Source organism: Aethalodelphis obliquidens, unplaced genomic scaffold (genome assembly GCF_003676395.1).
Source record: "Aethalodelphis obliquidens isolate GAN/ISIS:26980383/991018 unplaced genomic scaffold, ASM367639v1 scaffold21, whole genome shotgun sequence".
NCBI classification, from domain to species: domain Eukaryota; kingdom Metazoa; phylum Chordata; class Mammalia; order Artiodactyla; family Delphinidae; genus Aethalodelphis; species Aethalodelphis obliquidens.
In genome coordinates, this window is record NW_020837965.1 from 861,575 (window position 1) to 889,539 (window position 27,965).

The following is a 27,965-nucleotide window of genomic DNA, read 5'->3' on the forward strand; positions in this document are numbered from 1 at the left end:
CAAGCACTTGCTTGTCCCAGCCATTGGCTCTCTGTGCAAGCAAGCACTGTGGCCCTGCCTGGCACCATGGACAGCAATCAGGGAAGGGTGAAAGGGCAAGAAAGTCTGGGCCAGGCCAGGGCTCCGGGAGTACATTCAACCCCAAGCTGACTGCTTCTGAGGCATTACTGGGGAAATGCAAAAACATTTCTAAATTTTTCTGTTCCTTCCCCACCTCCAATTTAAGCCCTGAATCATCACGTAAAGCAGTCACTTGCTCCTTAGTCCTTTTAAACATTCATTTATTTACTGTACAAAATATTCACACTATTGCTGCAACTGTCTGGCCCTTTTGTCTGGCCTGACAAATTTGCAGCAGCAGGGCTTGGTTTCTGCTGAAGTTCTAGAAACATGCCGACATCTTCCTTGGTGTTCACTTGGTGCCTGGTCTCCTTTGGAGAGACTAAAGGCCAGGAGGTTAGCTGGCTCCCCAAGCATCTGGGTCACAAGGGCATAAATAAAACAAGCTGGCCAAAATAAGAAACGTGAATAGAAAACTGCTCAAGAAGTAACAGACACTCTTCCTTCTCTCCGACATGGTGTACCTCTCCCCACACTGGCTAGTTCCAAAGCAGGATTAGAAAAAAAGGTCAAAGGAAAGGCCTAAAGAGCAAAGATACTTTTGAATAGTTAGGAGAGAGAGGGTAAACGGGAAGAACAGAAAACCACAACAGTACCAAAGGGTTTTGTTAAACAAAGACCTTGGGGCTAAGGACCACTGCAGGATGCAGCTGGGCTGCAATGGTACCCAGGATGCTCTGAAAAGTGCTATGACTAGAGCTTAAAAGGACAGATCTAACCAAGAAAATCAACTTGAGCTCCAGCATGAGTCTCTGGAGAGGAGAATGCAGAATCCAGAAGAGAAACAACAGCCAAAGACAGCAGAACCAACCCACGTGCCCCCCAGCTGGAAACCCTCTCTGGGCCCGAGGGGCAGCATCGTTTCCCGGGGGATGATGAAACTTGCCTGTACATATCCCATAGGAAAACACCGGGGCAGGCAGCAGCACCTTGTCCTGGTCCCTGAGGACAGCAGTGACCGTGTGGCATGGAGGACCCTGGGGTACAGAGGCCCTGATGCTTGATCCTAGACCCCAAGGATGAGTGAGGTCAGCACCCATGCCAAGAAGGACAAATGACAACTGCGAAGGAGTGAGGTCAGGCAGGAATTGTAGCAGCTCAGGAAGGCTTGTTCCTCGTGATCTCTGGGAACAGGAGGGCTCAGGCGTGCTTCCAGGAGGCCAAGGCATTGCTGCAAGTCCCGCCTCATCTCTGGACTCTTTGTACTTGCTGGTTTTGGCAATAAAGATGGCTTGTAAATATTTTCAGAGTCGAACGCCCCATTGGGAATGGTAGCTTGCAGCAAAGCCTTCTTAGAAACAGAAATTTGGGAATTCAATGAGATTTTGAGTCTTGAAAACGTCTTCATTCAAATCGTAATGAAAAAGGTGGTTGGCATCTTCCAAGAAACAGCTGCAGGTTCTCTTCAATCATCACATAACAGTGAACCTAATTTATCTTCCTCCCTCTTTAGCTGCCCTTGTTGGTAACTGATGGAGTGACAGGAAGTAACTGGGACAGCTAGGTGTTTCTTTATCATCTGATGTATCTCCTCTATGTGTGTTCCCTGTGTCCTGACCCTAAGGACCTGTGAGGAGCAATTAAATTACTGATTCCTTTTCCCTTGCCTTAGTGCTGCCAGGGAACACCGAGCAAAGAGAGAACCAGGGATCGGTGGCATGCTATCATACTGTCCCAATCTCTTGCTCCAAAAGTTTCTTCAATAGAAATCTAAAGAAACCCCAGCTCTTAGCAGACCGCATGAGCTGGAGGTGAGTGGCCGAGCCCAGCCACACCTCAGTGTAAAGAACAAACTCAGGGACAAGCATCAGTAGTCTTCAAGCCAGCCACGTGCCTAGACATGCCCCATAACCCTAAGGGAGAATCACATTCAGCACTGGAGGCAACAGCCCAGCTATCTTTCACATTCTTAGGTCTGTCTATCTCACATGCTTATACTCAAGAAAAAGCTTATTAGGGAGTTCTTCTTTGTGGATTAATGATCATTACCAGAAACGCTTGCAAGGAAAGCTCCTTTTCCAGTTCTGACACCACAGAAAAGATCCTTTTGTGCTATCAGTCACCATGAGAGGTAGTCCAGTGCCACTCCCGCTACTGAGAGCTTTCTAAGAACCAAGTGCAAGCATAGCAGCATGGCCCTCCTCGCGTGACTGAGTGAGTTGCTCAGATTATGTACCTGCCAAAGTGGCTTGCGGGGGGGGGGATGGGAAAGGAGGGGCGAGGGAAGGACAAGGCTTGCAGGTGACTGAATACTCCAGACACGGAGAGCACGCAGCAGCTTCTGGCTGATGGTTTTGTGTACGTTAGGGTCAGTGGTTGTGTCTGTTATGTGCACCCGGATGCTCCAGAAAGCACGGGAGCCAAGTGGATGGCAAGAGTGGTCAGAGCATGCCAAAGCCCTCGCAGCCCTCACTGATGGCCAGCTGCAGCATCCTGTGCACCTCTTCATAGGAGTCATACGTAGGGAGGCACAGCTGGTTGAAACTGGAAGGCCAAGGGGAGAGAAGTGATTAACTCACACCACCAGAAACACTGGCAAGGGCTGGAAAGGTAATCCCCCGTGACAGCACACACCAGGCAGTCAGATACCCACCACGTGTGTGCAGTTGGTAGCGTGCTATGGGTCGGAGTGGCAATAATCTGGAATGAGGGACAGAGGGCGGCAAAGCCTCCAGGTGGTAGCTGAGACGAGCCTGTTGTGAACTGAAGCAGCCGAGCCAACTCCTCCTGCGTCAAACTGGAAACCACGGTCCAAAACCACCTCATGACCTGGCAGGGAGAGCACAGGGCTGGGGTCACACCTATGTGCAGCGTAGGATTTGACCCCTGGGGAAGGAACAGGATATCCTGAAGTGGGGGTGGGCCCCAGTTACCGCATGCAGGTAGGAACGGCTAGAGTCGACAACCTCTTTAAAAGGAATTGATATTGTTACACGGTCAGGAGGGTAGTCGCTGATTACTTGGTTCTATTTCTCTGCCTTTCCAACGTACTGCCTCTGTGGCAGCAGCGTGACAGCCCTTAGGGACCAGGGTTCCCGTCTGCCTGGATGACCACCTGCCTTTCCCACATATATCACTTTCCCACATATATCCCAGTTGATATGTCTGCTTCTCCGACTACTTGACTTTTTCCTTCTGAAACTATTTCCTTACAAGACAGCACAAATTCGACTAAAAGAAATTTGGCCCACTTACCTTTTCTCTGAAATGCCATGAGCCACCAACGACCACCGCATGGGCTTTGAAGTCGGACACACTGATGTCCCCAGTCCCACACATCAGCAGCTGCAGAATAGTCAGGTGTTACGAGGCTAGTCAGAGGGGCAAAGTCCCACCATAAGGTCAAAGTATGTTAACATGCAAAATGTGGAATACGGAAAACACCAAGAAAGAGACATAAGGTGAGGTCAGAATGCCAGAATGCTTCAGGAAAATCCATTATAATAGGCCAATGGTTCCTAACCAGTGTGGTAAAAATCACACAGCTTAAAAAAAAAAAAAAAAAGATAGATAGACAGATGCCTATGGCCTTAACCCAGACCTACTGAATCAGAATCTCTAGGGACAGGTTACAAGCTTGTGTATTTTGAAAAAGTTTCCCAAGGGCTTCTGATGCGCACCCCTAATTAAGAACTGCTGCTATATATTATTTTGAATTGAAACAGAGGACAGAAAGGGAACCAAGTATTTACTGACTGTCCACTCTGCATGTGGCCTGGGAATACCAGGGGAAAAAGCAGGCCCTTCCCCTTTCATGAAGACCCCCAGCCGCATTTATGAATTTGTTAGATGGCCTTTCCTTTTTCCCAGGATCCATCCTTCTTTTCTGGATTGAACTTCTACTACCGTCCCTTCAGCCCTGCCTCTACTTGGTCAGATAAATGAAAAAGAATGCCAAAACATGAGAACATTAATGACATCAGAACCCTAAACATCTTGTTGATGTTCTAATTTGGTTCAAGTTCAGCAAGTTACTTAGCAGACTCTTAAGTATTCATCCAATAGCTATAAAGAATGAAACAACCTAATCAAAGAAAAGAAAAGCCCAAATTAAGCCTGAGAAGCTTGGCTCCTTCAAAAAGAACTTGCTAAGCTAATGAGTAACTAAGAGCAGGATGGGGAACAACCGTTAAGAGACTGTGTCCTCCCTCCCATGCACTTTATGAATTGTTACAAATGCTTTGCTTCAGGATAAAACAAATTACACCGGAAGCTGTTCCTCAGCCCAGAAAATGACAGCAAGAGGTGACAGGTCTGTCAGAAACTTCAGGCTGAGAGATGGAGAGTTCATTATTCAGATTTCATATCTAAAGGTACAAAACATGTGGAAAATTGCATGAGACTTTGATTCTTGTTTCGAAGCCAATTCAATTAATAAGGATAAAAACTGTGCAAGACTACTTGAAACTGCTTTTTGTTTCCCCATTTTTAAAGAAGAACTTCTTCCCTACAGGAAATGCTTTACAGAAACATGCCCCTCATAAAGGCTGCGGGAAGTTAAAGCTAAAGCTAGTAGCCCGCATGTGTGCATCACCTGTGAGCAGCAGGTGAAAGCAAACTGGTTTTAGTTTTTGTCTATACCTGAAGTTCATGGAACTTCAATTTTGCTAATTATAGCAAGGTATTTACCATCTTATAGCCACATTTTGGGTGTTACAGGATCTAAAATAAGAATATGTTAACTATGTAGTGTTGTAACACAAAGCTGTGAAATGCATCACATCTTTCGGTTTGTTTCCTTCACTAGAATGTAGCTCTATGAGGACAGGGACTTGGTCTTATTCATTCCTAGCTCCCCAGTTCTTCAAAAGCACATGGCATATAGAAGACATTCAATAAACAGTCTGAACAAATAAATTCTATTATTCCCTTAAATCAACTTTAAAGGTCACAGAATTTACAAAGACTGTATAGGATACCAACATTCTTTACTACTTGACCATTATCAGTAATATTTGATGAATAAATATTAACTATTACTATTCATAATTAGTAATTTGCTGATTCCTAATTTTCACATTCAAATTTTTTTAAAGCTGGAGAAAGGGTCCATGCATGGAAGAGTGACAAAAGTAAAACCAACACTTAAAGGGCTTTCCTGCTGCATCTCATAACAGAAGGTGCAGTAATCCAGTTCCTGTGGGCATAATAAAAAGCAAGCCAAGAATAGGGGGTGTCAATTGTAAGCACTTACCTCAAGCTCATTCTCATCAAAAATAGCCAAAAGGTTCTCAGGGACCAACTCATTCAGGCCTGAAACAAAGTAGCCAAGTTAAAGCCATATCCACACCATGGATACGAGTATTTTCACCTCAAAGCCAAGAGTAGACAGGATCCCACCTTTTAGGAAATGTTCCACTTCCTCTTTCACTTGACTGGCCAGCCGATACTGGGCCAGCAAATTTAAATAGAAGATTTTATTCGCGTTGGTGACTGGGGTTTGAGCTCCACCTGTCATAAGTTCTATGACCTGAAAGAAGAGGCAAAAGACAGGGAGAGGATGTAGATTGGAGTTTATAAGATGACATCTGCCCAGTATGTCCCACAAACACAGCATTATTGAACTCCACCATGGTCACAAGTTCCTACTGTGCGTTCAGGTTTTCAACGCACTTGGTTTTATTTAGTTACTAAGCTTAAGGTTTCCTACCGCTATTGCTATATATTCTCCTCGCTACTGTTTCTGAAGTGGGTCTCTCAGTAAGTCTCCTCTGACCTGGTCAAACAGTGGTGATGCAACAGGAAGATATTATGGTTCCTTGTTAGCAACATTTTAACATTTCTACGATCCAAAATTGAACCATTACTGACCTCTTCTCTTAACCCCCTGAGCCAATTGAGAATAAATAAAACTATGTAAGTAGTGAAGAAGTCTTCTCAGGTCTCAAAAATTCTAAGATGGGCATAGATGTTCCCTACATTCTTCTACTTCCAATGTGAGTCAATGGAAAAAGCCATGGCTTGATACTTGGAGACTAACTTGCTACAGGATTTCAGTCACTTAGGTATTTGGGCTCCCGATTTTTCTATCTGCAAAGAAAAAGCTGAACTGCATGATTCTCAAATAGAATTGGCACACTCCTTCCAATAAATAACTCCTAAGGGAGCTTTGAGGAAGCCCTGAAGCACAGTTTAATGCCACAACCCCAGAAAAACCTGTGTACAATGACCATGGTTGTCTTCATAGGTGAGCAGTAAAGGCCTCCATTTAGTTACAAGATCAGATTTTAAGGTCCTGACGACAGCACGGTAGGGACGGAACTTTGCTCCAGAGCAAGGATTCTCAATGGATCTAAACGTGTAAGACTTTTTTTCTGTTACTGTGCACGATTCTGGATATTTTTATTTTATGTGTGTAAGCATTTCTAACTAGTAGCTTAAGTAGTAAATTACTAAGATTTAGTATTCATATTAAATCCATTTAAAATCAGTACTCCCCTAGGCCTGTGGACCCTAATTCAGTACTCCAATGACTCTAGACATCTTGCAGTGCTGGGTCAGGAAGACAGGCTCCGCCCACGCACGTGCAAAGGCCATCAGCTGGGATCCCCACAGTGCTCCCAAAGGTATCTGATTATCAGTTCAGTGCTACCAGTGATCACAAATTTTCAGTCATCGCTATTTTGCTTTCAATTATTTATAACTGCAACTTTAGCTTCATCGTTACCATTTGATATTATTTAACCCCAGGATGTAAACAAAACCACACTTGCATCACAAATACTTTCGGCCATTAATTTTCTAGTAAAAAGTTTAAAAATATATACGCACAGTGTTAAAATAGGAGTCATCTAAAAAAAAAAAAAAAAAAAAAAAGGAGTCATCTACCTCCCTGCCCCTAATGTTAAGAAAGACACTGTCATCCCTTCCAAAGCTGCTTGTGCAGTGACACTTCACTATCTCTTAGTTCTTTCTCTACTGGAAAGTAGGAATGGGTGGCATGGATGGGTATACGTGCCTTTGGCTCCACTTAAATAGGCCAAGACCATACAGTGTGGGATGCAGTGCCCCAAAGCTATGCTCTCCAATATGGTTGTCACTAGTCACATGTGGTTATTTAGAAATTCAGTTATTTGGTCATACCAGCCACATTCTGGGTGCTCAAAAGCACAAACAGAGAACACTTCCATCATTGCAGAAAGTTATACTAGAGAGCCCTGCTCTACAGAAGGGTGGGAAATGGGACCCACAGGCTTCAGTTCTCTCTCACCTTATCCAATTGACCTGATTTGTTATATTTCTCTTCTGCAAAGACCAGCTCCATCTCACTCATGTCATTGTTGAGGATGAAACAAACTTTAGATTTGTAGAATTCTGGGTCATCTGTTTCAAAGTACTGAGGAGACAGAAAGACACAGAACAGAACATGACTACTCTTACCCAGAAACGAAATTTGTAACTGCCTGGAACCACTTACCCATTCAAACTTAAGAATAATAAGCTGAGGGTGGAGAGATTCCAGAGTTAATGGCCAGGGGCCTTAGTAGAAAATGCACACCTAAGAGTTACCTTGTAATGCATACGCAGTCCTATGATTTGGGCCAAGAAAGAACGGGTGAAGCGAGCTCGGACCAACTGCTTGTAGGCTCCTCCTAGAGAGGACTCATAGAGACACTTGCCCACCAGGCGCCCTGCAAACTCATACATCTTTAGGCGCAGATGAGCGGGGCGATTAGGGTTGGGATGCACCTGTCAAAGAGAAAGATTAAAAGGCCCTGGGCCATTTTTCTTCAAGCCTAGTTCTGTGAAGATCCTCCCTCCCCAACTCTATCCCAAGGGAGCAAAAATTTCAGTGTTAAGATCAAAGAGCCCATCCAAATGGCATTAGTTGTTTGGTAGCCACCACTGAGTAATTCAAAGTGATTGGATGGGGCTTCCCTGGTGGCACAGTGGTTGGGAATCCGCCTGCCAATGCAGGGGACATGGGTTCGAGCCCTAGTCTGGGAAGATCCCACATGCCGCGGAGCACCTGAGCCCGTGCGTCACAACTACTGAGTCTGCACTCTAGAGCCTGCGAGCCACAACTACTAAGCATGTGTGCCACAACTACTGAAGCCCGCATGCCTAGAGCCCATGCTCCACAACAAGAGAAGCCACTGCAATGAGAAGCTTGCGCACCACAACAAAGAGTAGCCCCCACTCACCGCAACTAGAGAAAGCCCGCGCGCAGCAATGAAGACCCAGCACAGCCAAAAATAAATAAATAAATAAATTTATTTTTTTTAAAAATAGTGATTGGAGGATAAAGGGCAAAGATAGACTTAGGTTAAATTGAAGAATCTTATATTTATTTCATGGTCCCTGGCTGCAAACGGAAGTTAATCACTGGATGATATAATGCCTTTTCCCTAAACCAGAAATTCTTTCAGCCAAAGTCTACTTCTCTACTCCACCTAGTCAAAGATCTCGTACAGGGGCTTCCCTGGTGGCACAGTGGTTAAGAATCCACCTGCCAATGCAGGAGACATGGCTCAAGACCTGGTCCAGGAAGATCCCACATGCCGTGAAGCAACTAAGCCCATGCACCACAACGATTGTAGAGCCTGTGAGCCACAACTACTGAAGCCCGCACTCCCAGAGCCCGTGCTCCGCAACAAGAGAAGCCACCGCAATGAGAAGCCCGTGCACCACAACGAAGAGTAGCCCCCGCTCTCCACAACTACAGAAAAGCCCGTGCACAGCAACGAAGACCCAACACAGCCAAAAATAAATAAATAAATAAATTTTAAAAAAAGAGAGAGATCTTGTACAGAGTTCAATTGCTTCAGGTATGTTTTTTTTTTTTTTTTTTTGTGGTACGCGGGCCTCTCACTGTTGTGGCCTCTCCCATTGCGGAGCACAGGCTCCGGACGCGCAGGCTCAGCGGCCATGGCTCACAGGCCCAGCCGCTCCACAGCATGTGGGATCTTCCCAGACCGGGGCATGAACCCATGTCCCCTGCATCAGCAGGCGGACTCTCAACCGCTGCACCACCAGGGAAGCCCTCAGGTATGTTTTGAGAAAAGTGGCTTAATTATTAAAACACTAAGGAGTAGAATAGCCACTGTATTATAATGCTTTTAAGTTATATATTCATCTGTCTGCATTTTCTCTTATTTTTCAGATGAAATAATGAAGGCAAAGAGGAGGGAGGCAATCTGATTAGTTCAAACTCTTATTAGTCTCTTCATTATAACACAATCCATATTTTCCTCCCACCCACGCGGAAGTCACAGACTCACTAATGCTTGGTTGGTGTCACTGAATCGGGTGAAGAGCTGATTGGTGGTGTCAAATAGTGCTTTGCAGATTAGCTCAAACCATTCCCGGCGAGGCCCTCCCCAGTCCAGAGCTGAAAGTATAAAAAAAAGAAAAAGTGACTCTGGCCTACCACCTCTTATCACTTTTGTTCATTTATTCATCATTTTATACTCTCCGATCCTTACTTCCTGCATTCCACCACCCTGGTGTCCCCCATTCCATCCCACCTCAGCTATGGACTTTTATTGAAATCCCCTCTTTCTGTAGGATTAAAGGTATTCTGATCACTAAGCTAATGCCTCCTGGTGGGGGGATACAGATCAGAGAGCCTAGGAAACTGACATTTCTCTACAAAGGTTACTTTACCCTTCTGCTTCAAACTCTCCCTCCAAGTCCCTGTATGTATGTGCTTCACAAGGTCTACCATGCTATTAGCCATTAAACGCCACCCTTTTTGTCTTGACTCATGACTTCTTTTTCCCAGGGAAAAAGAAGCTGGGGCAGGGGTGGCGAGTATGTGTAGGGGGGTTGTTTTTGTTTTTGTGGATGCGGGGTAAGGAGACAAGGAGGAGTGGGAAGGAGAGTTAAAAAAGATGAATATGAAATTTCAAAACTGACCTTCTTCATCCTGAAAAACCACTTCAAAGTTCTTGCTCCAATCTGAGATGGAGAAATTCCGAGTGGCTTTCAGAGACTGAAAAGCAGTGAAAGAAAAAGAAAGGAAACTGTCAGAACACTGGCCAGTCTCTCTTGGGTGTTAAAGACGAAAACACAAGAACGTTGCCATTGTCCGTGTAATAACCACAAGTACCTGGAGGCAATACATTACTCATAAATAAGCTTTAATACTACCATCTTATATTTATTTTTTTATTTTTTATTTTTTGCAGTACGTGGGCCTCTCACAGTTGTGGCCTCTCCCGTTGCGGAGCACAGGCTCCGGATGCGCAGGCTCAGCGGCCATGGCTCACGGGCCCAGCCGCTCCGCGGCATGTGGGATCTTCCCGGACTGGGGCACGAACCCGTGTCCCCTGCATCGGCAGGCGGACTCTCAACCACTGCGCCACCAGGGAAGCCCACCATCTTATATTTAAAATGTAAATATCTCCAGAAGAAATCTAAAATTAAAAAAATAATCTAATTCATATTTATACCATTGCCTTACTGGAAAGTTGAAACTTCTTTTTTTTAATAATCCTCATTTTATTAATGAGAAAACTCTTAAATAAAGAAGTAACAATGGCTCAGATCAGTAAGCTGTCAGCAAGAGAACCAAGGAGTCTTGGTTTTCAGTAAAGTACAGTCTATTCACTAGACATTTTTAGCCACAAGGCTAGGTTCAGAACAGGAAGCCATGCCACAAGGAGAATGTGGCTGAGAAAAGGGGTTTCCAGCAGCACCTACCAGAGCTAAATATCACAAACACTTTCTGGACAGGGACCAAGGCCTCCTCATTCTCCAGGAACGTAAGAACTATGCCAGTGTCTATGTAGTGGAGTCAGACACGCATCAGGCGTTCCTTTTCCGTCAGGCCAGAGTGACAACAAAAATCATTTCCTTTTAATCCCACAAGAGCTCTTCTATTCCTGGGATTCAATAACAGGAACTTTCTTCTATAACAACAACTTAACACCTGCCCTTAATGCTTTTAAGTTAAATAGTCATCTGTCTGCATCTTTTCTTATTTTACAGATGACATAATGAAGGCAAAGAGGAGGGAAGCAATCTGATTAGTTCAGACTAGTAAGAGTTCCATGAAATTGTTCAGGAGGTAGTTCAGTCTGATCTTAAAGCCAATGTGTCAACTAGTCTCTCCTTTCGATAACATACCTCCAACAAATCTGCCCCAAATGCAGTACAATCAAATGCATAGAACACCATCTTTAATACGTTTAAAGAAGAGAGAGATGTGGGTTTCATAAAAAAGATAACCTGCAGAATATAACCAAATATCACAGAGGTTTCTAGTTGGAAACTTTTGACAGGGATGAAACTTTACGCACCGATTCCAACAAGGCATGTCTGCTGACCTTCAGGGTGACTTTGGAATGTGGTCTTTTCATATGTACCTGCCGAAGCTCTCTCTGGAAAAAGTTCACCTTGTCCTGAAAGGTCTCAGAGCCTCCTAAGGAGCAGCAAGATCCATCATGATTAAGCCTCATTATAAGACACCTGTGCAGGCACCCAGATATCTGGGGTCAATGCCTACCCCAGCAGAATCCCTGTCCAAACTCACCTAGGTTTTTATGGAGTGAGCGGATGAACGTGGCCGCTAGGATGTTCCTCTCCTTACAGCTGAGCTCCACAGGAGGCTGAATGCCGTCATCCACCACCAGTGTGAGCAGCTTATGGACAGGGTCAGGGCCAAGGTATGAAAACTAACAAAAGGAAAACAAAAAAAAGAAAAGGAGTTCATCTATAAAGCCCTCACATCCAGCAAAAAACCTTCACACCCCTACCCTTCTGACCAACCATAGAAACAAGTTAAGCCTGTTTTCCCCAAGTAAGTACCTATCAGGAGTACATCTCCTCGTTTTTCACCTCAGGGCTCTATGATTCAGATTTTATTTTAAATTACTCGAGTCACAGAGACCACCTTTAGTAAGGATCACAGGCAACACTACAGACTTTCCAACATAAAATATAAGAAGGGTAAAAGCAGGAAGGATATGTGAAATAGCAAATGAGCACCTGAATAGGTTGGGCAAACTGGCTGGAGGAAAGTGATTTGCCTTTAGATTCCAAAAGCTCAGAAGAGTTTAAAAAAAAAAAACCCACTTTTTAAATTTAAAAAAAATTTTTTTAATAGATGAGACTACTGGTGCTAAAAGGGCTACCTCTGGCACGCTGGGAAGCCAAACTCAGGTCAGAGTTACCAGCACCCTTTCCATTAACTTAGTCTTAGGGACAAAAAGATAACTGTTGAAGTATTCTGACTTGCTACCAATTGCTGTTTCTGTAGGCACGTGTCCTCCTAGAACTACATCCTTCATGAGGAGGTAACAACTCTTTCTTTATTTGGCAATAAATCCTGTGTGCACAATGAGAACTTCCAGAAACAACAAAAGTCCTTCAAGGAAAATAAGAAAAGGTTGAGATGTTGGAGGCTGAAGCCTGCTCTACATGAACCGGATGTAAGGTTCGACTTACTTTTGTTCCTGGGCACACTCGGAAGGTATAAAGGCGCCAGGGAATGATTTTCAGGTAGAACTCCTTCACTGAGAATTGCTGGAGGACCAACATATAGAAAATGAAGTGAATGATAAATAAAGAGGTTCTATTTGAGCATAGTAATTCAAATATCAGTCCCCATCTACATTTCTCATGATAACCCTTTTCCCCTCTGAACAAAGAAGATAATTTAGGACTGAAATCAAATAGAAAACATCAACTCTATCTTAAAACAGGCAAATTTAAAGTATTACGCTCACCATGCAATTTCACACAGATATTTCATAATCTTAATACTCAAGTCTTACTACCATTTCCAAATATCTGAGATCAGGTTTTCACTTTATAAGTAGATAACATTTCACCTAGAAACAATCAAAATCTCCTTCTGCTTAGCCAGATGCTGCTCAGAGAGACTTCTTCCAAGTCAGTGGACAGGGAACACCAGTGGCCCACGCCCACTGCTTTATCTCTATTTGAATGGCACCAAGGATTTGCTGGGGAAGAGGGGGTTGGGGATGGGAGGAGTCTCATACAAAAAAGTTCATAAAAATCCTTTATGTCAGAATAAAAAGAGGTCTGTTGCCATTTACAATAAAAGAAAAGACAATGCAACAACTTTTTAATCTAAAAAAACCCCCTGGGCTTCCCTGGTGGCACAGTGGTTGAGAGTCCACCTGCCGATGCAGGGGACACGGGTTCGTGCCCCGGTCCAGGAGGATCCCACATGCTGCGGAGCGGCTGGGCCTGTGAGCCATGGCCGCTGGGCCTGCGCGTCTGGAGCCTGTGCTCCGCAGCGGGAGAGGCCACAACAGTGAGAGGCCCGCGTACCACAAAAAATAAATAAATAAGTAAATAAAAATTTAAAAAACCCTGTGGGGCTTCCCTGGTGGGGCAGTGGTTAACAATCTGCCTGCCAACGCAGGGGACGCGGGTTCAAGCCCTGGTCCGGGAAGATCCCACATGCTGCGGAGCAACTAAGCCCGTGTGCCACAACTACTGAGCCTGTGCTATAGAGCCTGCAAGCCACAACTACTAAGCCCGCGTGCCACACTACTGAAGCCTGTACGCCTAGAGCCTGTGCTCCGCAACAAAGAGAGTAGCCCCCGCTCGCCACAACTAGAGAAAGCCCCTGTGCGGCAACGAAGACCCAAAACAGCCAAAAATAAATAAATAAAATAAATATTGAAAAATAAATAAATAAAAAATTTAAAACCCTGTTATCTGAACATGTAGTAGGTCAGATTTTTTTTCTTGATTTTTAAAGAACTCTTCATTAAAGAAAATTTCAAACACATACTAAAGAAGAGAAAACAGTACAATGAAGTCATCACCAGCTTCAACAATTATCAGGTCACAGCCAATCTTGTTCTATCTCTACCTGACCATTTCCCTCTTTGCCATTCCCCCAGGCCAAATTAAGGCTAGATTTTTAAATGATGAATAGTGCATAGCAAAGTGTTCTAAAGTAGAACAGAGTTAGAACTCAGGTTTGGTTATGCAATTAAAGGAATGTAATGGGATGTTTCAAGAGTCTCATTTTTCTGAGGTCTGTATGAATAAGCAAAAGACAAACACTAAAAAAGAAAACCCCTAAGACAAAGCGCCTCTTAGCTCAGGGGCCTTGGGAAGTTCACCTCCTTGTCTCTGCCAAAATTTCTCTATTCCAATCCTGTACATGGATCATGACATCTGTGGTGGTTTCACAAATCACTGAATGAAAGATCAAATTATTCTGAAATAGTACAACCCTCATAGTCAAAGACAATGGAACATAACGTCCAACAGTAATTTTTACACTAGTGAGAAATTGTTAATGGTTAAAAGTAGCTTTCTTTAAAACTCTGAGAGCCATGCCTTGAAAAGTCTTCCCAGAAGCAATCAAACAGCAGAAAGTTACAGGTGCTCTAAAGTCCCAAGGCACAGACCCTCTAGACAGAGACGTAATCCAGCCAAACCAGACATGGGCAACAGAAGAGGAGGCACGGCCTTCTGCTCAACTTGAAGCAGCCTCCTCAGTATCCCTGAACCCCAACACGGCAATGATCTCGCTCTGATTCTCAGACTGTTGCTTTGTGGATTTTGTAACCAAATACCAATTACAAGCAGGCTCGGTGGGGTGGGGGGGCAAGAATGAGAGTTCCAACCTTTGGTGACACGTAGCAGTACACCTTCTTAGGTTTCTTCACCTTCTCAGGGGTGTGACACTCAGAGGGTGAGTCTTCATCTTCCTCCTCCAGAGCCGTGGAGGGCCGGCGCTGGGCAGAGCTTGTGTGCATGGGCGGGAGGTGCCACGGCGTGCTGGTGCAGTTGGCAGCATTATACAGATAAGCTTCAAAGTAAATGCTCACTCCTGAGGTGGACACATTGCGTTCGACAATATTCCTCTCATTCTCTGAAGTATAACAAGGAATAAGGTTTAAAGTGCAAGACAGGGGAGAAAGTTACCTATCACTAGACCTTTAGTCCACAGAGCTCTAAACCAAGTTTGGCTCAAATATCTAATATTTGTGGGGTTGGTCAGAAGAATGCAGACGTGCAAAGAACAAGTGGCCTGAGAAGAGGACTAAATCACAGCTCTTCTCTCAACTCACCACTTAGGACAATAATGTCAAATTCGCCATTATTGATTGGCTGGTTTTGGTATGAAATGCAGGCATGGAAGCAGCCTCGAGAATGCAGGGTGAGCCGCAAGAACACCTGGCAGGTCTGCCGGTTGGACGTCACTGACTTCTCAAATGAGACACCAGTGCTCTCTTCTTCCGGAGGACCGAGCTACAGGAGGAAAACAAAGCAACATGAACCATACATAATTTTCCCTGTTTGCACAGTAATTTACTCCTACAAAGAATTTTCCTATCTACGAGCTAATCGAAGTCTCACAGTTACTAATGAGATAGGTATTGTCAGATGAAGGAAGGCAGGCACAACAGTCAGGGAGAAGGAGATGGATGGAAGTGAACTAGAGAGGGTGAGAGTGACAGGTGGGAGCACGCAGGGCAAGATGGGAGCCTCTTACCTCATGAATGGACAGACTGTAATTGTGCTCATCTCTCAAGGACGTGGAATTGTTGGTAGGGTTGTCATACTCATCTCGGGGCACTATTTGAAGAGTGTGTGGCTGCCCACAGGTCAACACGAGAGTAGAAAAATGGCACACAATTTTGGTCTTGGAAGGAACCACCATTCCTGGAACAAACACAATGGAACATAACGTCAGAGAGGTGATTTTTAGGGCACAAAGATCTACTCAGTCAGTGAGTCCTGGAAAGCTGGGTGCCAGCCCAGTTCCTAGGGATAAACAATACCATTATGAGGCAGAGAAAGAGAAAGAAAACAAAGAGATTAATTCAAATGAACTTCTGGGAACTCATTTTTACAAATTCCTAACCACTGCAAGCACTAAACAAAATGACAGAAAAACCTGGAGAAAACAGAACTGAGAGTTATAGATATAGTACCAAGAACCCCCCCGGGAACCTACAAGTGAAGCAGGCCTTAAAAATAAGTGAATAATTGCAAAATAAACAAACAAACTCGAAATATTTAGGTGCAAATCTAGCAAAACACGTATAAGATTTGTATGTTGAAAACTACAAAACGCTGATTAAAGAAATAAATTCAGGACTTCCCTGGTGGCGCAGTGGTTAAGAACTCGCCTGCCAATGCAGGGAATATGGGTTCAAGCCCTGGTCCGGGAAGATTCCACATGCCGTGGAGCAACTAAGTCTGTTCGCCACAACTACTAAGCCCACGTGCCACAACTACTGAAGCTCGCATGCCTAGAGCCCGTGCTCCGCAACAAGAGAAGCCACCTCACTGAGAAGCCCACGCACTGCAATGAAGAGTAGCCCTCGCTCGCCACAGCTTGAGAAAGCCCACGTGCGGCAACGAAGACCCTATGCAGCCAAAAATAAATAAATAAAATTAATTAATTAAAAAAAAAAAGAAATTCAGAGGCATACCATGTTTATGAATTCGAAGACTCAACATAGCAAAGATGTCAATTCTTCCCTAATGATATATAATTTTAACACAATTCTTATCAAAATCTCAGCAAGATTTTTTGGTAGATTTAGACAGTATTATTCTAAAATTTATATGGAAAGGCAAAGGATCTAGAATAGCTAAAACAATTATAAAAAAGAAGAGTAAAGTGGAAAGAGTCAGTTTATTCAATTTCAAGACTTATTACATAGCTGTGTAATTAAGATTCCGGTATTGGTGGAGGGACAGACACACAGATCAATGGTATAGAACAAAGAACCCACAAATAGATCCCCACAAATATGCCCAACTGATCCCTGACAAAGGTGCAGAAGCAATGTAATAGGGGAAAGCTAGCCTTTTCAACAAAAGATGCTGGAGCAACTGGACATCTATAAGAAAAAAAAAATCTTGGCCTAATATACAAAAGTTAACTAAAAATGGATCATGACCTTAAATATTAAATGTAAAACTAGGAAACTTTTAGGAAAAAAAACATAGGAGAATATCCTTGGAATCTAGGACTAGTCAAAGAGTTCTCAGATACCAAAAGCATGATCCATAAAAGGAAAACAATAAATTGACTTCGGCAAAATTAAAAAGTCTTGCTCTGTGAAACACCCTGTTAAGGGGATGAAAAGGAAAGTTAAAGCTTGAGAGAAAATATTTGCAAACCACATTTCTAACAAAGGACTTAAAGAACTCTCAAAACTCAATAGTAAAAAACAAAAAATACATTTAGAAAATGGATGAAATACATGAAAAGACATTTCATCAAAAAAGGGCACACAGAAGGCAAATAAGCATATAAAAAGATGTTCAACATTGTTAACCACTAGGGATATGCAAATTAAAACCACCATTTATAATGGCCCCAAACTGAAAACAACCCAGATGTTCTTCAACTGGTGAATGGTTAAACAAGGTATGGTACATTCACACCAAGCAATACTACCCAGCTATAAAAAGGAACCAACTACTGATATACTCAACCTGGATGGATCTCCAGAGAAATATGCTGAGTGCAAAAAAGGTATGTTAACCAAAAGGTTACATACTGTTATAATCCCATTTATATAATATTCTTGAAATGGCAAAATTACAGAAGTGAAGAACAGATTAGTGGGCTGCCAGGAGTTAAAAAACAGGTGGGTGAGGGAGGGAAAATGGGTGTGGCTGTCAAAAGGCAACATGAAGGATCTCTGTGGTGATGGAAATGTTCTGTGTCTTGACTGTATCCATGTCAATAACCTGGCTGTGATACTGTACTTTAGTTCTGTAAGATGTCACCACTGGGAAAAGTGGGTCAAGGTACACAGCATCTCTCTGTATTATCTCTTACAACTGTAGGAAAATCTAAAATCATGTCAAAATAAATAGTTCAGTTTTAGTTTAAAAAGAAAAGGGCTGGTACACATTATAAGGATATGAACTGTTCTCCACTGGCGGCAAGGTGAGGCAACTCCTTTTCGTGTGGAAAGGAGTCTGTGAGTGAGTCACTGAAGCAAAGGAGGAAATACCTGGAGAGGGAGAAGGCTTGGGAGCCACCTTGTCCAGAGGCTTCCTCTGTTATAAGGGAAAGAAAACTGAGGACCTTTCATGCAAACATATGCAAATCTTCTCAAGACCCCTCTTGTTATGGTTTGACTCCCAAAGTGGACACCAACCTGGCTAGTATCTAATGACACCGTCAAAAGGAAGCCAAGGCAGGGCAAACAGGGCAGCCAGGGTCTCAGCACACTAAACGGTATGTTGCAGAACCAGGAGTTAGAGATTATACTTTTAGGCTTTAAAGCACATGAACATCTATTATCTGGCACAAAGGACACAAGGGGGTAAAAAAAGTTGAGATAGAGGCCTCAATTCTTAAGATGCTGGAAGCTTGGGCAGACACTCTTCAGTAAGAAGTAAAACACATACTGGCAGCAAGGGCAGGATTAGGGTGATTTTACTTGAAAAGGTTTCAAAAATCAGAAGACTTTACCTTTGGTCTATTCTGGCACCCTCACCCCTTAAGAACTTACCCGGCTGATGACACAGCAGTTCCACTCCTAGAGAAATGAAAAGATATGTGCACACAAAAACTGTACACAAATGTTCACATCAGCATTATTCATGGTAGTCAAAAGCGAAAACGACCCAAATGTCCATCAACTGATGAATGGATAAATAAAATGTGGTCTATCCATATAATGTAATATTATTTAGCAATAAAAGAAATGAGGTACTGATTCATGCTATAGCATGGACAAACCTCAAAAGCATTATGCTAAGTGCAAGGAGCCAGTCACAAACGGCCACATATGTTATGATCACGCTTTTATGCAATGTAAATGGCAGAGTAGTACCCAGAGTATGCAAATCCACAGAGGCAGATCAGCGGTTACCTAGGGCTAAGGGATTTGGGGAAAATATGGAGTGACCTGGGTACAGGGTGATGGGGTGATGAAAATGCTCCAAAATTGACTGTGGTGATGGTTATACAAGTCTACAAAGTTTTAAAACCACTAAATTGTGTATTTTAAATGTATGAATTATATAGCATGTGAATTAAATCTCAACAAAGGCACTGTTTAAGAAAAGAAGAAGAAGAAAGGAAAAGAAAAAGGAAGGAAGGAAGGAATGGAGGGAGAGAAAGAAAGAAAAAACAACCTACCAGGCTGAAAAATCTTGTAGTAGGGACTATAGGCCACGTTTAATCCACCAAGCTTCACTGAGATTTCGTACCGCCCAGCCCTGCGCACAGTGAAGGCCACCTTGACCACGTTGGAACTGGGCTCCTGGAGGACTTCCTGGGTCACTGGAATTTCCACTGCTAGCTCAACATGAGAGATGTGAACTCTTAGTCCTACAGGCCGATGTGCAGGAAAGGGCTGCCCGTTCTTATAGAATAACTGCGGTGGGGAGAAGAGGGACACCCATTATTGAGCAGGGGGAGAAAATCATTTCCTGTGTTACTTGAGAGAGTGTGAGGAGGGAGGAGGTGACTGGTAAATCTCTGTATCCACCCACTCCTACAGTCGTGCTCACACATGAGGGAACAAATTCTCTCAATGCTTCAAAGAAAACCATTAAGTCACGAACAAATTCTTAATGTATTCTGAGGAGAGGGGAAAATACACCATTGAGTCCATTTCAGCTTGACACTTCTGAACCACAGATGCTGCCTACCCTGTCTTACTTGCCCTTTTTTCTTATATTATCACTGCTAACCCAAACGTAAAGGTAAATCAGTGGGTACCACTGGCACTGAGTGAACAAAAGCACTAGGCAGGGCTAGTGGGGTTCAGACTATGGAGCTAAGCACAAGGCTTCAGTGGAGAAGTCATTGCAGGGGGCAGCAAACTTTCTGCAGAGGGCCAGAGAGTAATGCTGTTGGTTTGCGGGTCATACACAGTTACTCAACTGTGGTGAACTCCTCAAACGTGAAAGCATACATAGGCAGTACAGGAAGATGAATGGGTGTGGCTGTGTTCCAGTAAGTCTGTATTTATAGAAGCAGGAAGTGGGCCTGATTTGGCCCTTGGGCCATGGTTTGCCAACCCCTAATCTGTAGCACCTACTCTTTTCAGTAATATTTTTCTCACTTTGAAAATGTAACATTAAGCTTTATACTTCTTCCAAGCTAAGCACCTATTAAACCAAAATGATAGAGAAATGTATGACTCTTCAGATGTCAACAATTCCCAAGTTCCTGGGGGGTGGGGGTGGGGAGGTGTTGGAGAACATGAACGTTTCAGGCCAGCACCACCAACAGACTGAACTGGATTCTGGAAGGCAACTGACTCAGAAACCCCAGTGGGTACGGAGACAGAAACATTCCCTTACATGCACTCGGAAGGCCATGCTGTGGCCCACCTCATAGGGGTCCTTCCAATCCCAGGAGACTTTGCATGACCGGGGATCCAGGTAATTTCCCCGCACGTAGTCATATATAGTCCGGTCCCCTCGGCGTTCTCGGTCCTCATTCTGGAGGAAGCTGACTACACGTGCGGCAAGCTCGAAGAGGAACTTAATTGTGAAGAAGAATGCAACCACAGACACTGTGATGCCACCTATGTAAAAGAGAGAACACACACACCACCCGCCAGTTACACATTACAGCTTCTCACTGTGGAGCAAGCAAGAATTCCAAAGACACCCTCCACTGGGTCACTACCTCTGTGGGTGAGGAGAGGAACTTCCATACCAGGGTCCTCGCACCAAATCCCACCCATTGCCTGTTTTTGTAAATAAAATTCTACTGAAACACACCCCCACCCACTTATTTACTGTTGTCTAGGGCTGCCTTTGCCCTAAAGCCGCAGAGTTCAGTAGTTGTGACAGAGACTGTATGGCCTGGGAAGCTGAAAATATTTACTCTTTGGCCCTTTACAGAAAAAGATTACCAACCCTTGTTCTACACCATGGTCCACATACGATGCATACCCCCAACCTCCCGTCATGTACTGGGTCCTAACATAGTAAAAAGAATGTGCACTCTACTCTCTCCATTTGGAAGCCTTCCCCTTCCTTGGTCACTTGGCAAAAGCCCTCCCCAGTCCCTGCCACAGTTAGGGGTTCCTTCTTCTGGGCTCCCTCAAACTCCCGTGCATGCATTCATCTATTATAACTTTTCTCCCCCTTCATGTTATGAATTCCATGGACGCAGATTTTTGCCTTATTCGACTTTGACTCAACAGGAAACAGCATCTGGCACTGGCCATAATTACTCAATAAATATTTCCCAAATGAATGAATAACACTGCCAACTCTGTGAAGGTACATTCTGGCATGCCTGGAAATATTTCTAAGTCTATTTTCAAGGAGAAAGGGGGAGGTAAGGAGGCAAAAAATGATATAAGCAACCCTAACAAAGAAATAATAGAGAACTCTTTCTATAACGTACCAATGACGTAAAACATCAGGTCCCTTCAATGCCAACAGAGAGCCGAGGATCACAGCTGCAGCTGCAGAAGAAAACTTGTTTAGTTTTTCCTCTAACTCTTCCTTACAGCTGTCTGAGAGAGAGACAAAGCAGAGCATGTGGCTTGAGCCTACCATCTCCAGCCTTACTATCCCTGCTCTCTCTCTAGCTTGACAGGTGCCCTACAACATTTCAGAGAAAGAGAGACCATCATTCCCCCTCCTAAAGACTTCCAATCTACCGACCACCCTAGGAATACCACAAACAGCCACTTCTAGTTACAAAATGTAGTAGCATGGCTTTCATCTTCTTGGATCCAGGGCCCCAGGACAGTTTACCTCCCCCATGCAAAGTGGTACTAATTAACACAGTCAAGGAAGATAATGGAGTCACTTTCCCCTTATGTTTGCCTTCTGGAAGTAATTCATCTAAGTAGAAATAGTTATATAAAATGTTTAAAAGGATTATTATCATCTTGTTGGTATTATGTAATTAAAATGAACTCTGGGTCATCCCAATAATAAGCAATGGGCATGTAAGAGAAACCATTTTCTTTTGCTGTTACCAATCAGACAAACTAACAGGGCCTGTGGAAGATGAGCTCAGCAGAGAGGCCAAGGAGAGGAAGGAAGCAAAGGAGGAGACTGTACTTCTCATCCTAAGTGATGCCTGCCAAAGTCAAAACAATTCAAATAGGGGCCAGAGTCTGAGGGGAAACTTACACTGTTTTTAGACTTATCTCCAGAATAAGACTTCAATCTTATTACTCATTTGAACCACCCACGGTACTGCCAAGGAAAAATGCAATGCCCACTGACATTCCTATCTTATCACTGAGTTTTCACCTTAGCGTAGACTGTACATGCTCTCCAATCCACAATGCACTAAATTCATTCTTTCTTTTCAAGTCAATATATATTAAGGTTATCAATGTTATCTCAACCCAGCACCTTTTATCAGCACTAATATATAACTTAGAGACAAGACAGCTGAAAATTTCTATGCTCACATTTGGGAGGGACCAAAACAACTTTTTTTTTTTTTTTTCCCCCAACCAAGTGTGCTTTTATGTCTGATTATGCTGGGAAAATTTAAGAGAAAGAGTGACCAAAAATGGCCATTAGATCCTTTGATAACAATATATCCAATGGAATCCATAGGGAGTAGGTAATTTGAGGAATGACCATGTCAAGTTTCATAGAAATCCCTATTTAGACTGGTGTCCAAAGTCCTACCAGAAAAGAAAGCCACACAGGGAACATTTGCACTGTCAATACACATGAATTAAGTTGCTCTCCAGAGGACAATATACTAACTCAATATTTGAGATCACAACTAGTGAGCCTCCTTCCCAAACAAGAATCTCATCTCCTGGGACCTTATGCTGAAAAGCTGCTATCATCTCCCAAAAAGCAACTCTCTGTGCCTTATAGGATATACTAGGTGACTTGGTGGGACCGAAACCAGCAGTTTAATTGTCTTAAATACTCCCTCAGTTGGACGTCATTCAATCTGATCCTGGACATGAACATTTAGCCCTCAGTAAAGTTACAGCACTCAGTAGAAAATGAAGTATATGTAGGTGATGTTACAGACTTGTGGTCTTAAGTCTCTTACTCCTTAGAGGGATAGAGCAATGCTAAATTTATGGCACACATCATGAGGGCTGGGAAAATTCCTATGTACTGTCTCTGACAACCACAACAACCTTTTCTGTGAGAGGCAGCTGACAAGCAGTAAGTCAGAGCCTGGAGACCAGTTCCAGGGCTGCAACTGTGTGACCTGTCTAAGCTTCAGAATTCTCATTGCCGTAAAAAGAGATGAAGTTTAATAATTTCTATGACACCATCTCCTTTAGTGTGACAGGACTTCACTATAACTCTCCACAGCCATCAAGACTGTCAAATCAAACAGTAGAGCAAAGAGAATAATATAGAGGATGAGGGCATGACTAGACTACAGCTAGACCACCTGGGTTCAAATCCGTTCTCTGCCACTCACAGGGTAACCACGGACAACTTATTTAATCTCTCTATAATCTGCCAGTTTCCCTATCCATCAAATGGGGCTAATATCTGTGTGTACCTCACTGGGGTGTTGTAAGGATGAAAAGAGTTAACACATGTAAACAGCCTAGAATGGTGCCTGGCACACAGTGAGTTCTCAGTTTTAATTATTATTATAATTATTATCAATAGTAGTAGCAGCATCACTACTCCTTTGTGTCAGAGCCAGTAAGAAACTGAGGGAACCTCTCTATTGGTCCACACTTCATTCAATGAGAAATGCATCAGAACTACAAAAGGCAAGGCTTCTCTTACCATACTTAAAATCTCTGCCTATGTGGGAGTTCTTTAAACTTTTCTAATTTAATGTCTGAAAATTTTTATAATGAAGATTTAAACAATTAATACTAAAATAACTCATCCAACAAATACTGAGTACCTACTTGATATGCCAGATACTGGGGGAACGGTGTGGAACAGCCATAGTCTTTCTTGGTCCTCGTGGCTGATAATAATGAACTTGACCTTGTTAAGTCCTTGTCCATTTTTTCCCCATTCACTTGTCACTCAACCAAATCATCACCACTGATCTAGATCACCTAGACTTTTTCCAAAAGGTCAATTCTACATTTCTACTCCAATTCCCTTTATTATTTAAAACTCAGCATACCAATTATTACTTTTTTCCAAACTCTCCTCTCTTCTCTGTGAAGCCTCCTTGTGATCAGGGAGTTAGCTCTGTCAATTCATCACTCATTGATGTGATCTTTATAAACTGTCCCACTTCTCTACAATACCTCTCAAAAAAACTCCCCAACAATACTTACCCATCTCTCAATTTTACCCATGGTCACATTCTAAACTTGCCTTCCTTCTGCATTTTCCTCCTTTCTGGATGCTATCACAAAGCTTCCATGCCTTTGTCTTTGAGTACAGGGTTTCCTTTTAGGGTGACCCCTCAAATCACTTTTATTCCAGATTCACCTCTTCTGTAGGCATTTTCTGTCCTCTTACTGTACCTGTCGTGCCCTCTCTGCCCTGTCTCTGCTCCCACCCCACCATAACTTACAACCCCCTTATTGAGCCACTTACCACAGGCCAAACAATGTACTAGGTGTTTTACATGTTAGCCCAAGTAATTGTCACCAATACAACTTGGTAAATAAGCATTATTATTCTTATTTTAGAGACTTGAAAAAAGAAAAACCCTAGGCTTAGAAAAGTTGACTTGCTGAACATCTTCCAGCAGGTTAAGTGACTCAAGCCTGTCTAACTCTGAAGCCCAGTGTTCTTAACCTCATATAACAGTGAATCATGAAAAAGAGTGGAGTCATAGGGATAGTGAAGTATTTGGGAAGAGAAAAGATTTAAGAAACTGGTAAAAGAAAGTGTGAAAAGCATTACCCAATCTTACCGAGGATAAAATTAGAAAGACAAATGCTTATGGCCCCTTTTTAAATCTTTTGAAATAAAAATAAAACATTACAAAGGAAAATGGAATGCAGTACCAATTATCTAATGCAAAAATATCACTTGCTTACTAAAAGATCCTGGGCAAGTTGCTCAATACTACAGAACTTTGGCTCACAATTACCTACAAAAAAGGAAAGGGGAAATGTCTCAAGGGAATGTTAGAAAGTTGATTGATATACATATTCTAAAACTCTTTGCCTTTTTTTTTAGTAAAAGATTTATAATTACAATATCAAATAAATTTTAGCCCTAACATTGAAGATTGGTTGTGAAAAAGTCTATTCCCAGAAATGGAGAATTGATTTCTTCATACTCAAATTTGCTCTGCTGGGAGCAAAGTCAATTCCAACTGCAGCTGTGCACGTCAATGCTATCCCCTGCTGAGAGGGCTTAGAAACTGGTCACTGAGTCCATGTTCTACATCCCAATAATAAGTAAGTCTTAACTAGTCTGTCACCTTACCTTTAAACGAGGGCCCATGTTCTGAGAACCAAGGGGAGCACACCTATCCACCAAAGCAGGTAACTTTTGGCCACTTTCACCTTGTCTTCCAACTTCCACGTGAAAGAAAACAGCTGCAAGGTCAAGAGAAAGTGTCTGTCCATCAGACCTTCAGCGAGGGTGTGTCACAGAAGCAGAGGGTCAATGTTTCTGGAATGAACTGCATGAATTCCACGGTGGAGAAATATAATCCCAAAATATAACATCCCTGGACTTCTCTCTAGTGCAGGGTGCAATTGGCTGCCAAAGGGTGCATCTGTTCTGCTGTCTCGGGATCCTACGCTACAAAGAAAAAAAGAGTCAGTGGAATAGATTTTTATCTCTCAAAGAGAACCCCCAGAAAACAACAAAGAGGAGGTATAGAATAGACAATGGAAACCCTGTGGCACTAAAAATAACCAAGGGCAGGTAATCTCTGACCAAGTTTTCCCAATTAAAAGTCCGCAAGAAAAGCCAAGTGGCAATCTCACGGGCTTAGCTGTGTCACTCCCCAGAAGAGAGCTCCAGCACTTCAGTGGATTCCAACCCTTCAGCAGATGCAGAGTAGAGCACAGATTTAGAGTGAGCCTCGTCACAACCACACACCCAGTTTCACTTTAATGGGGCTGGGAACAAGGTGAAGAGAAATGAAAGGAGAGCACAGGCAGGGCTTGGCTGCAGAGGGCCTTGTATGCCCTGATAAGGAATCAGGTAATACTCAGCTGGAAAGAGGAAACCACCAAAGAGCTTTAAAACCCAATCAATCAGCCTATGCAGTCTGCTCCCTTTGTACCCATGTATGCATTTCCAAGACACGGTTAAACAATACTGACTTTATCTTTAAAACAGTAAAATTTGCTACTGTGAGTAAGGGGAAAATTTTTGTGAACATTCAAGATAAAGTCACTGAGTAACAAAGTTCAGTAAAGTCAGTCTGTAACTCAAAGATATTCATGAACTAAATGTAGCAGAAAGGGGTTTCTGGCAAGAATAGCCGCCATAGAACACGTGAGAAGAAACTACTGATCAGTAAATGAAAAGAGACAGTCCCTTTCCACGTGGCAGGAACTGTTCTCAGTGCTTCATGTGTATTAACTCACAACCCTAAGACACAGATACAATTATCCCTATTCTACAGATGAGGAAACTGAGGCATTTTCTCAAGGTACTTTCTCAAGATTACGCACAGTACATAGTAGAGTTGAGTCAAACCCAGACAACCTGGACTCAGACTCCATGCTTCTGATGACCACTCTACTGCTTCTCTATCATGGGAGACCAAAAAAGAAAACACAAAATGCTAACAAGACCAGAAGAACAGAATGGGTGAAAGCCACCAGATCAAACAAGTTGTCAAACTTTTATAATTAAAAATAAATAAGTATGTGTAATTATTTTAAAATATGGTGATAGACTTGCCAAGTACATCAGCCAAAACCTGGGTCAACTAGCAATTGGAACCAGTTTAAAGGAGCCACAAACAAGAGAAGAACTGCATAAACTATAAGAGATCCATTAGAATGCTATATAAGCATTAAAAAAATTACACTTTAAAGGAATATCACAGTGAATCACTCACAAATAAAATGTTAAATGAAAAAGCAAGCACAAACTTATTTACATATCATGAGCCCAATTTTTAAAATATTATATTACATACAGAAGACTGGAAGGAGCAACATAAAAATGTGGTCATCTCTAGGTGTTTTGAATTATAGACGTTTTTATTTTCTACCTGTACCTTTTAGTATTTTCCAAATTCTTTTTTCTGGCTGTGCCACACGGCATACAGGATGGATCAAACCTGTGCCCCCTAAAGTGGAAGCACGGAGTCTTTTTTTTTAATTAATCTATTTATTTATGTATTTTTGGCTGTGTTGGGTCTTTGTTGCTGTGCACATGGGCTTTCTCTAGTTGCAGAGAGCGGGGGCTACTCTTCGTTGCGGTGCACAGGCTTCTCATTGCGGTGGCTTCGCGGAGCACAAGCTCTAGGCGCGCAGGCTCAGTAGCTGTGGCGGATGGGCTTAGTTGCTCCACAGCACGTGGGATCTTCCTGGACCAAGGCTCGAACCTGTGTCTCCTGCATTGGCAGGCGGATTCTTAACCACTGTGCCACCAGGGAAGCCTGAAGCACAGAGTCTTAACCACTGGACGGCCAGGGAAGTCCCCCAAATTCTTAATGATGCGGGAACACACAAAAAGTTTCTAAATACTCTTTTTTTTCTCCCTAAAAAGGCAAGTTACCCTTTTTTTCAAATAAGGAAACAATATTTTTGTTTGTTTGTTTATTTATTTACTTAGGCTGCGCTGGGTCTTCGTTGCTGCACGCGGGCTTTCTCTAGTTGAGGCGAGCGGGGGCTACTCTTCGTTGCGGTGCGCAGGCTTCTCATTGTGGAGGCTTCTCTTGCTGCAGAGCACAGGCCCAGGCGCGAGGGCTTCAGTAGTTGTGTCATACGGGCTCAGTAGTTGTGGCTCTCGGCTCTAGAGTGCAGGCTCAGTAGTTGTGGTGCATGGGCTTAGTTGCTCTGTGGCATGTGGGATCTTCCAGACCAGGGATTGAACCCATGTCCCTGCATTGGCAG

The 27,965-nt window shown here is 43.1% G+C and overlaps 1 protein-coding gene across 10 annotated transcripts in view; it reads right to left on the reverse strand.

The window, feature by feature from the left end:
- Positions 1-264: 264 nt before the first annotated feature.
- Positions 265-27,965, reverse strand: part of AREL1 (apoptosis resistant E3 ubiquitin protein ligase 1) — a 43,656-nt gene continuing 15,955 nt past the window's right edge. For 2 of the 10 annotated variants that reach the window (XM_027120019.1, XM_027120018.1), the window contains exons 2-20: positions 25,366-25,681; positions 21,407-21,467; positions 20,347-20,573; positions 19,175-19,412; positions 15,551-15,720; positions 15,126-15,306; positions 14,679-14,926; positions 12,511-12,588; positions 11,597-11,738; positions 11,364-11,485; positions 9,979-10,054; positions 9,342-9,451; positions 7,630-7,809; positions 7,331-7,456; positions 5,461-5,590; positions 5,315-5,373; positions 3,316-3,405; positions 2,714-2,889; positions 265-2,604 (exon numbers count right to left, since the gene is read on the reverse strand). In XM_027120019.1, the coding sequence (XP_026975820.1) occupies positions 2,502-2,604; positions 2,714-2,889; positions 3,316-3,405; positions 5,315-5,373; positions 5,461-5,590; positions 7,331-7,456; positions 7,630-7,809; positions 9,342-9,451; positions 9,979-10,054; positions 11,364-11,485; positions 11,597-11,738; positions 12,511-12,588; positions 14,679-14,926; positions 15,126-15,306; positions 15,551-15,720; positions 19,175-19,412; positions 20,347-20,573; positions 21,407-21,422 (2,472 nt within the window). In that variant the 5' untranslated portion in view covers positions 21,423-21,467; positions 25,366-25,681 and the 3' untranslated portion in view covers positions 265-2,501. Of the gene's footprint in view, positions 2,605-2,713; positions 2,890-3,315; positions 3,406-5,314; positions 5,374-5,460; positions 5,591-7,330; positions 7,457-7,629; positions 7,810-9,341; positions 9,452-9,978; positions 10,055-11,363; positions 11,486-11,596; positions 11,739-12,510; positions 12,589-14,678; positions 14,927-15,125; positions 15,307-15,550; positions 15,721-19,174; positions 19,413-20,346; positions 20,574-21,406; positions 21,468-25,365; positions 25,687-27,965 lie in introns of all 10 variants that reach the window. The other 8 variants (XM_027120017.1, XM_027120016.1, XM_027120022.1 and 5 more) reach the window with 6 other exon arrangements.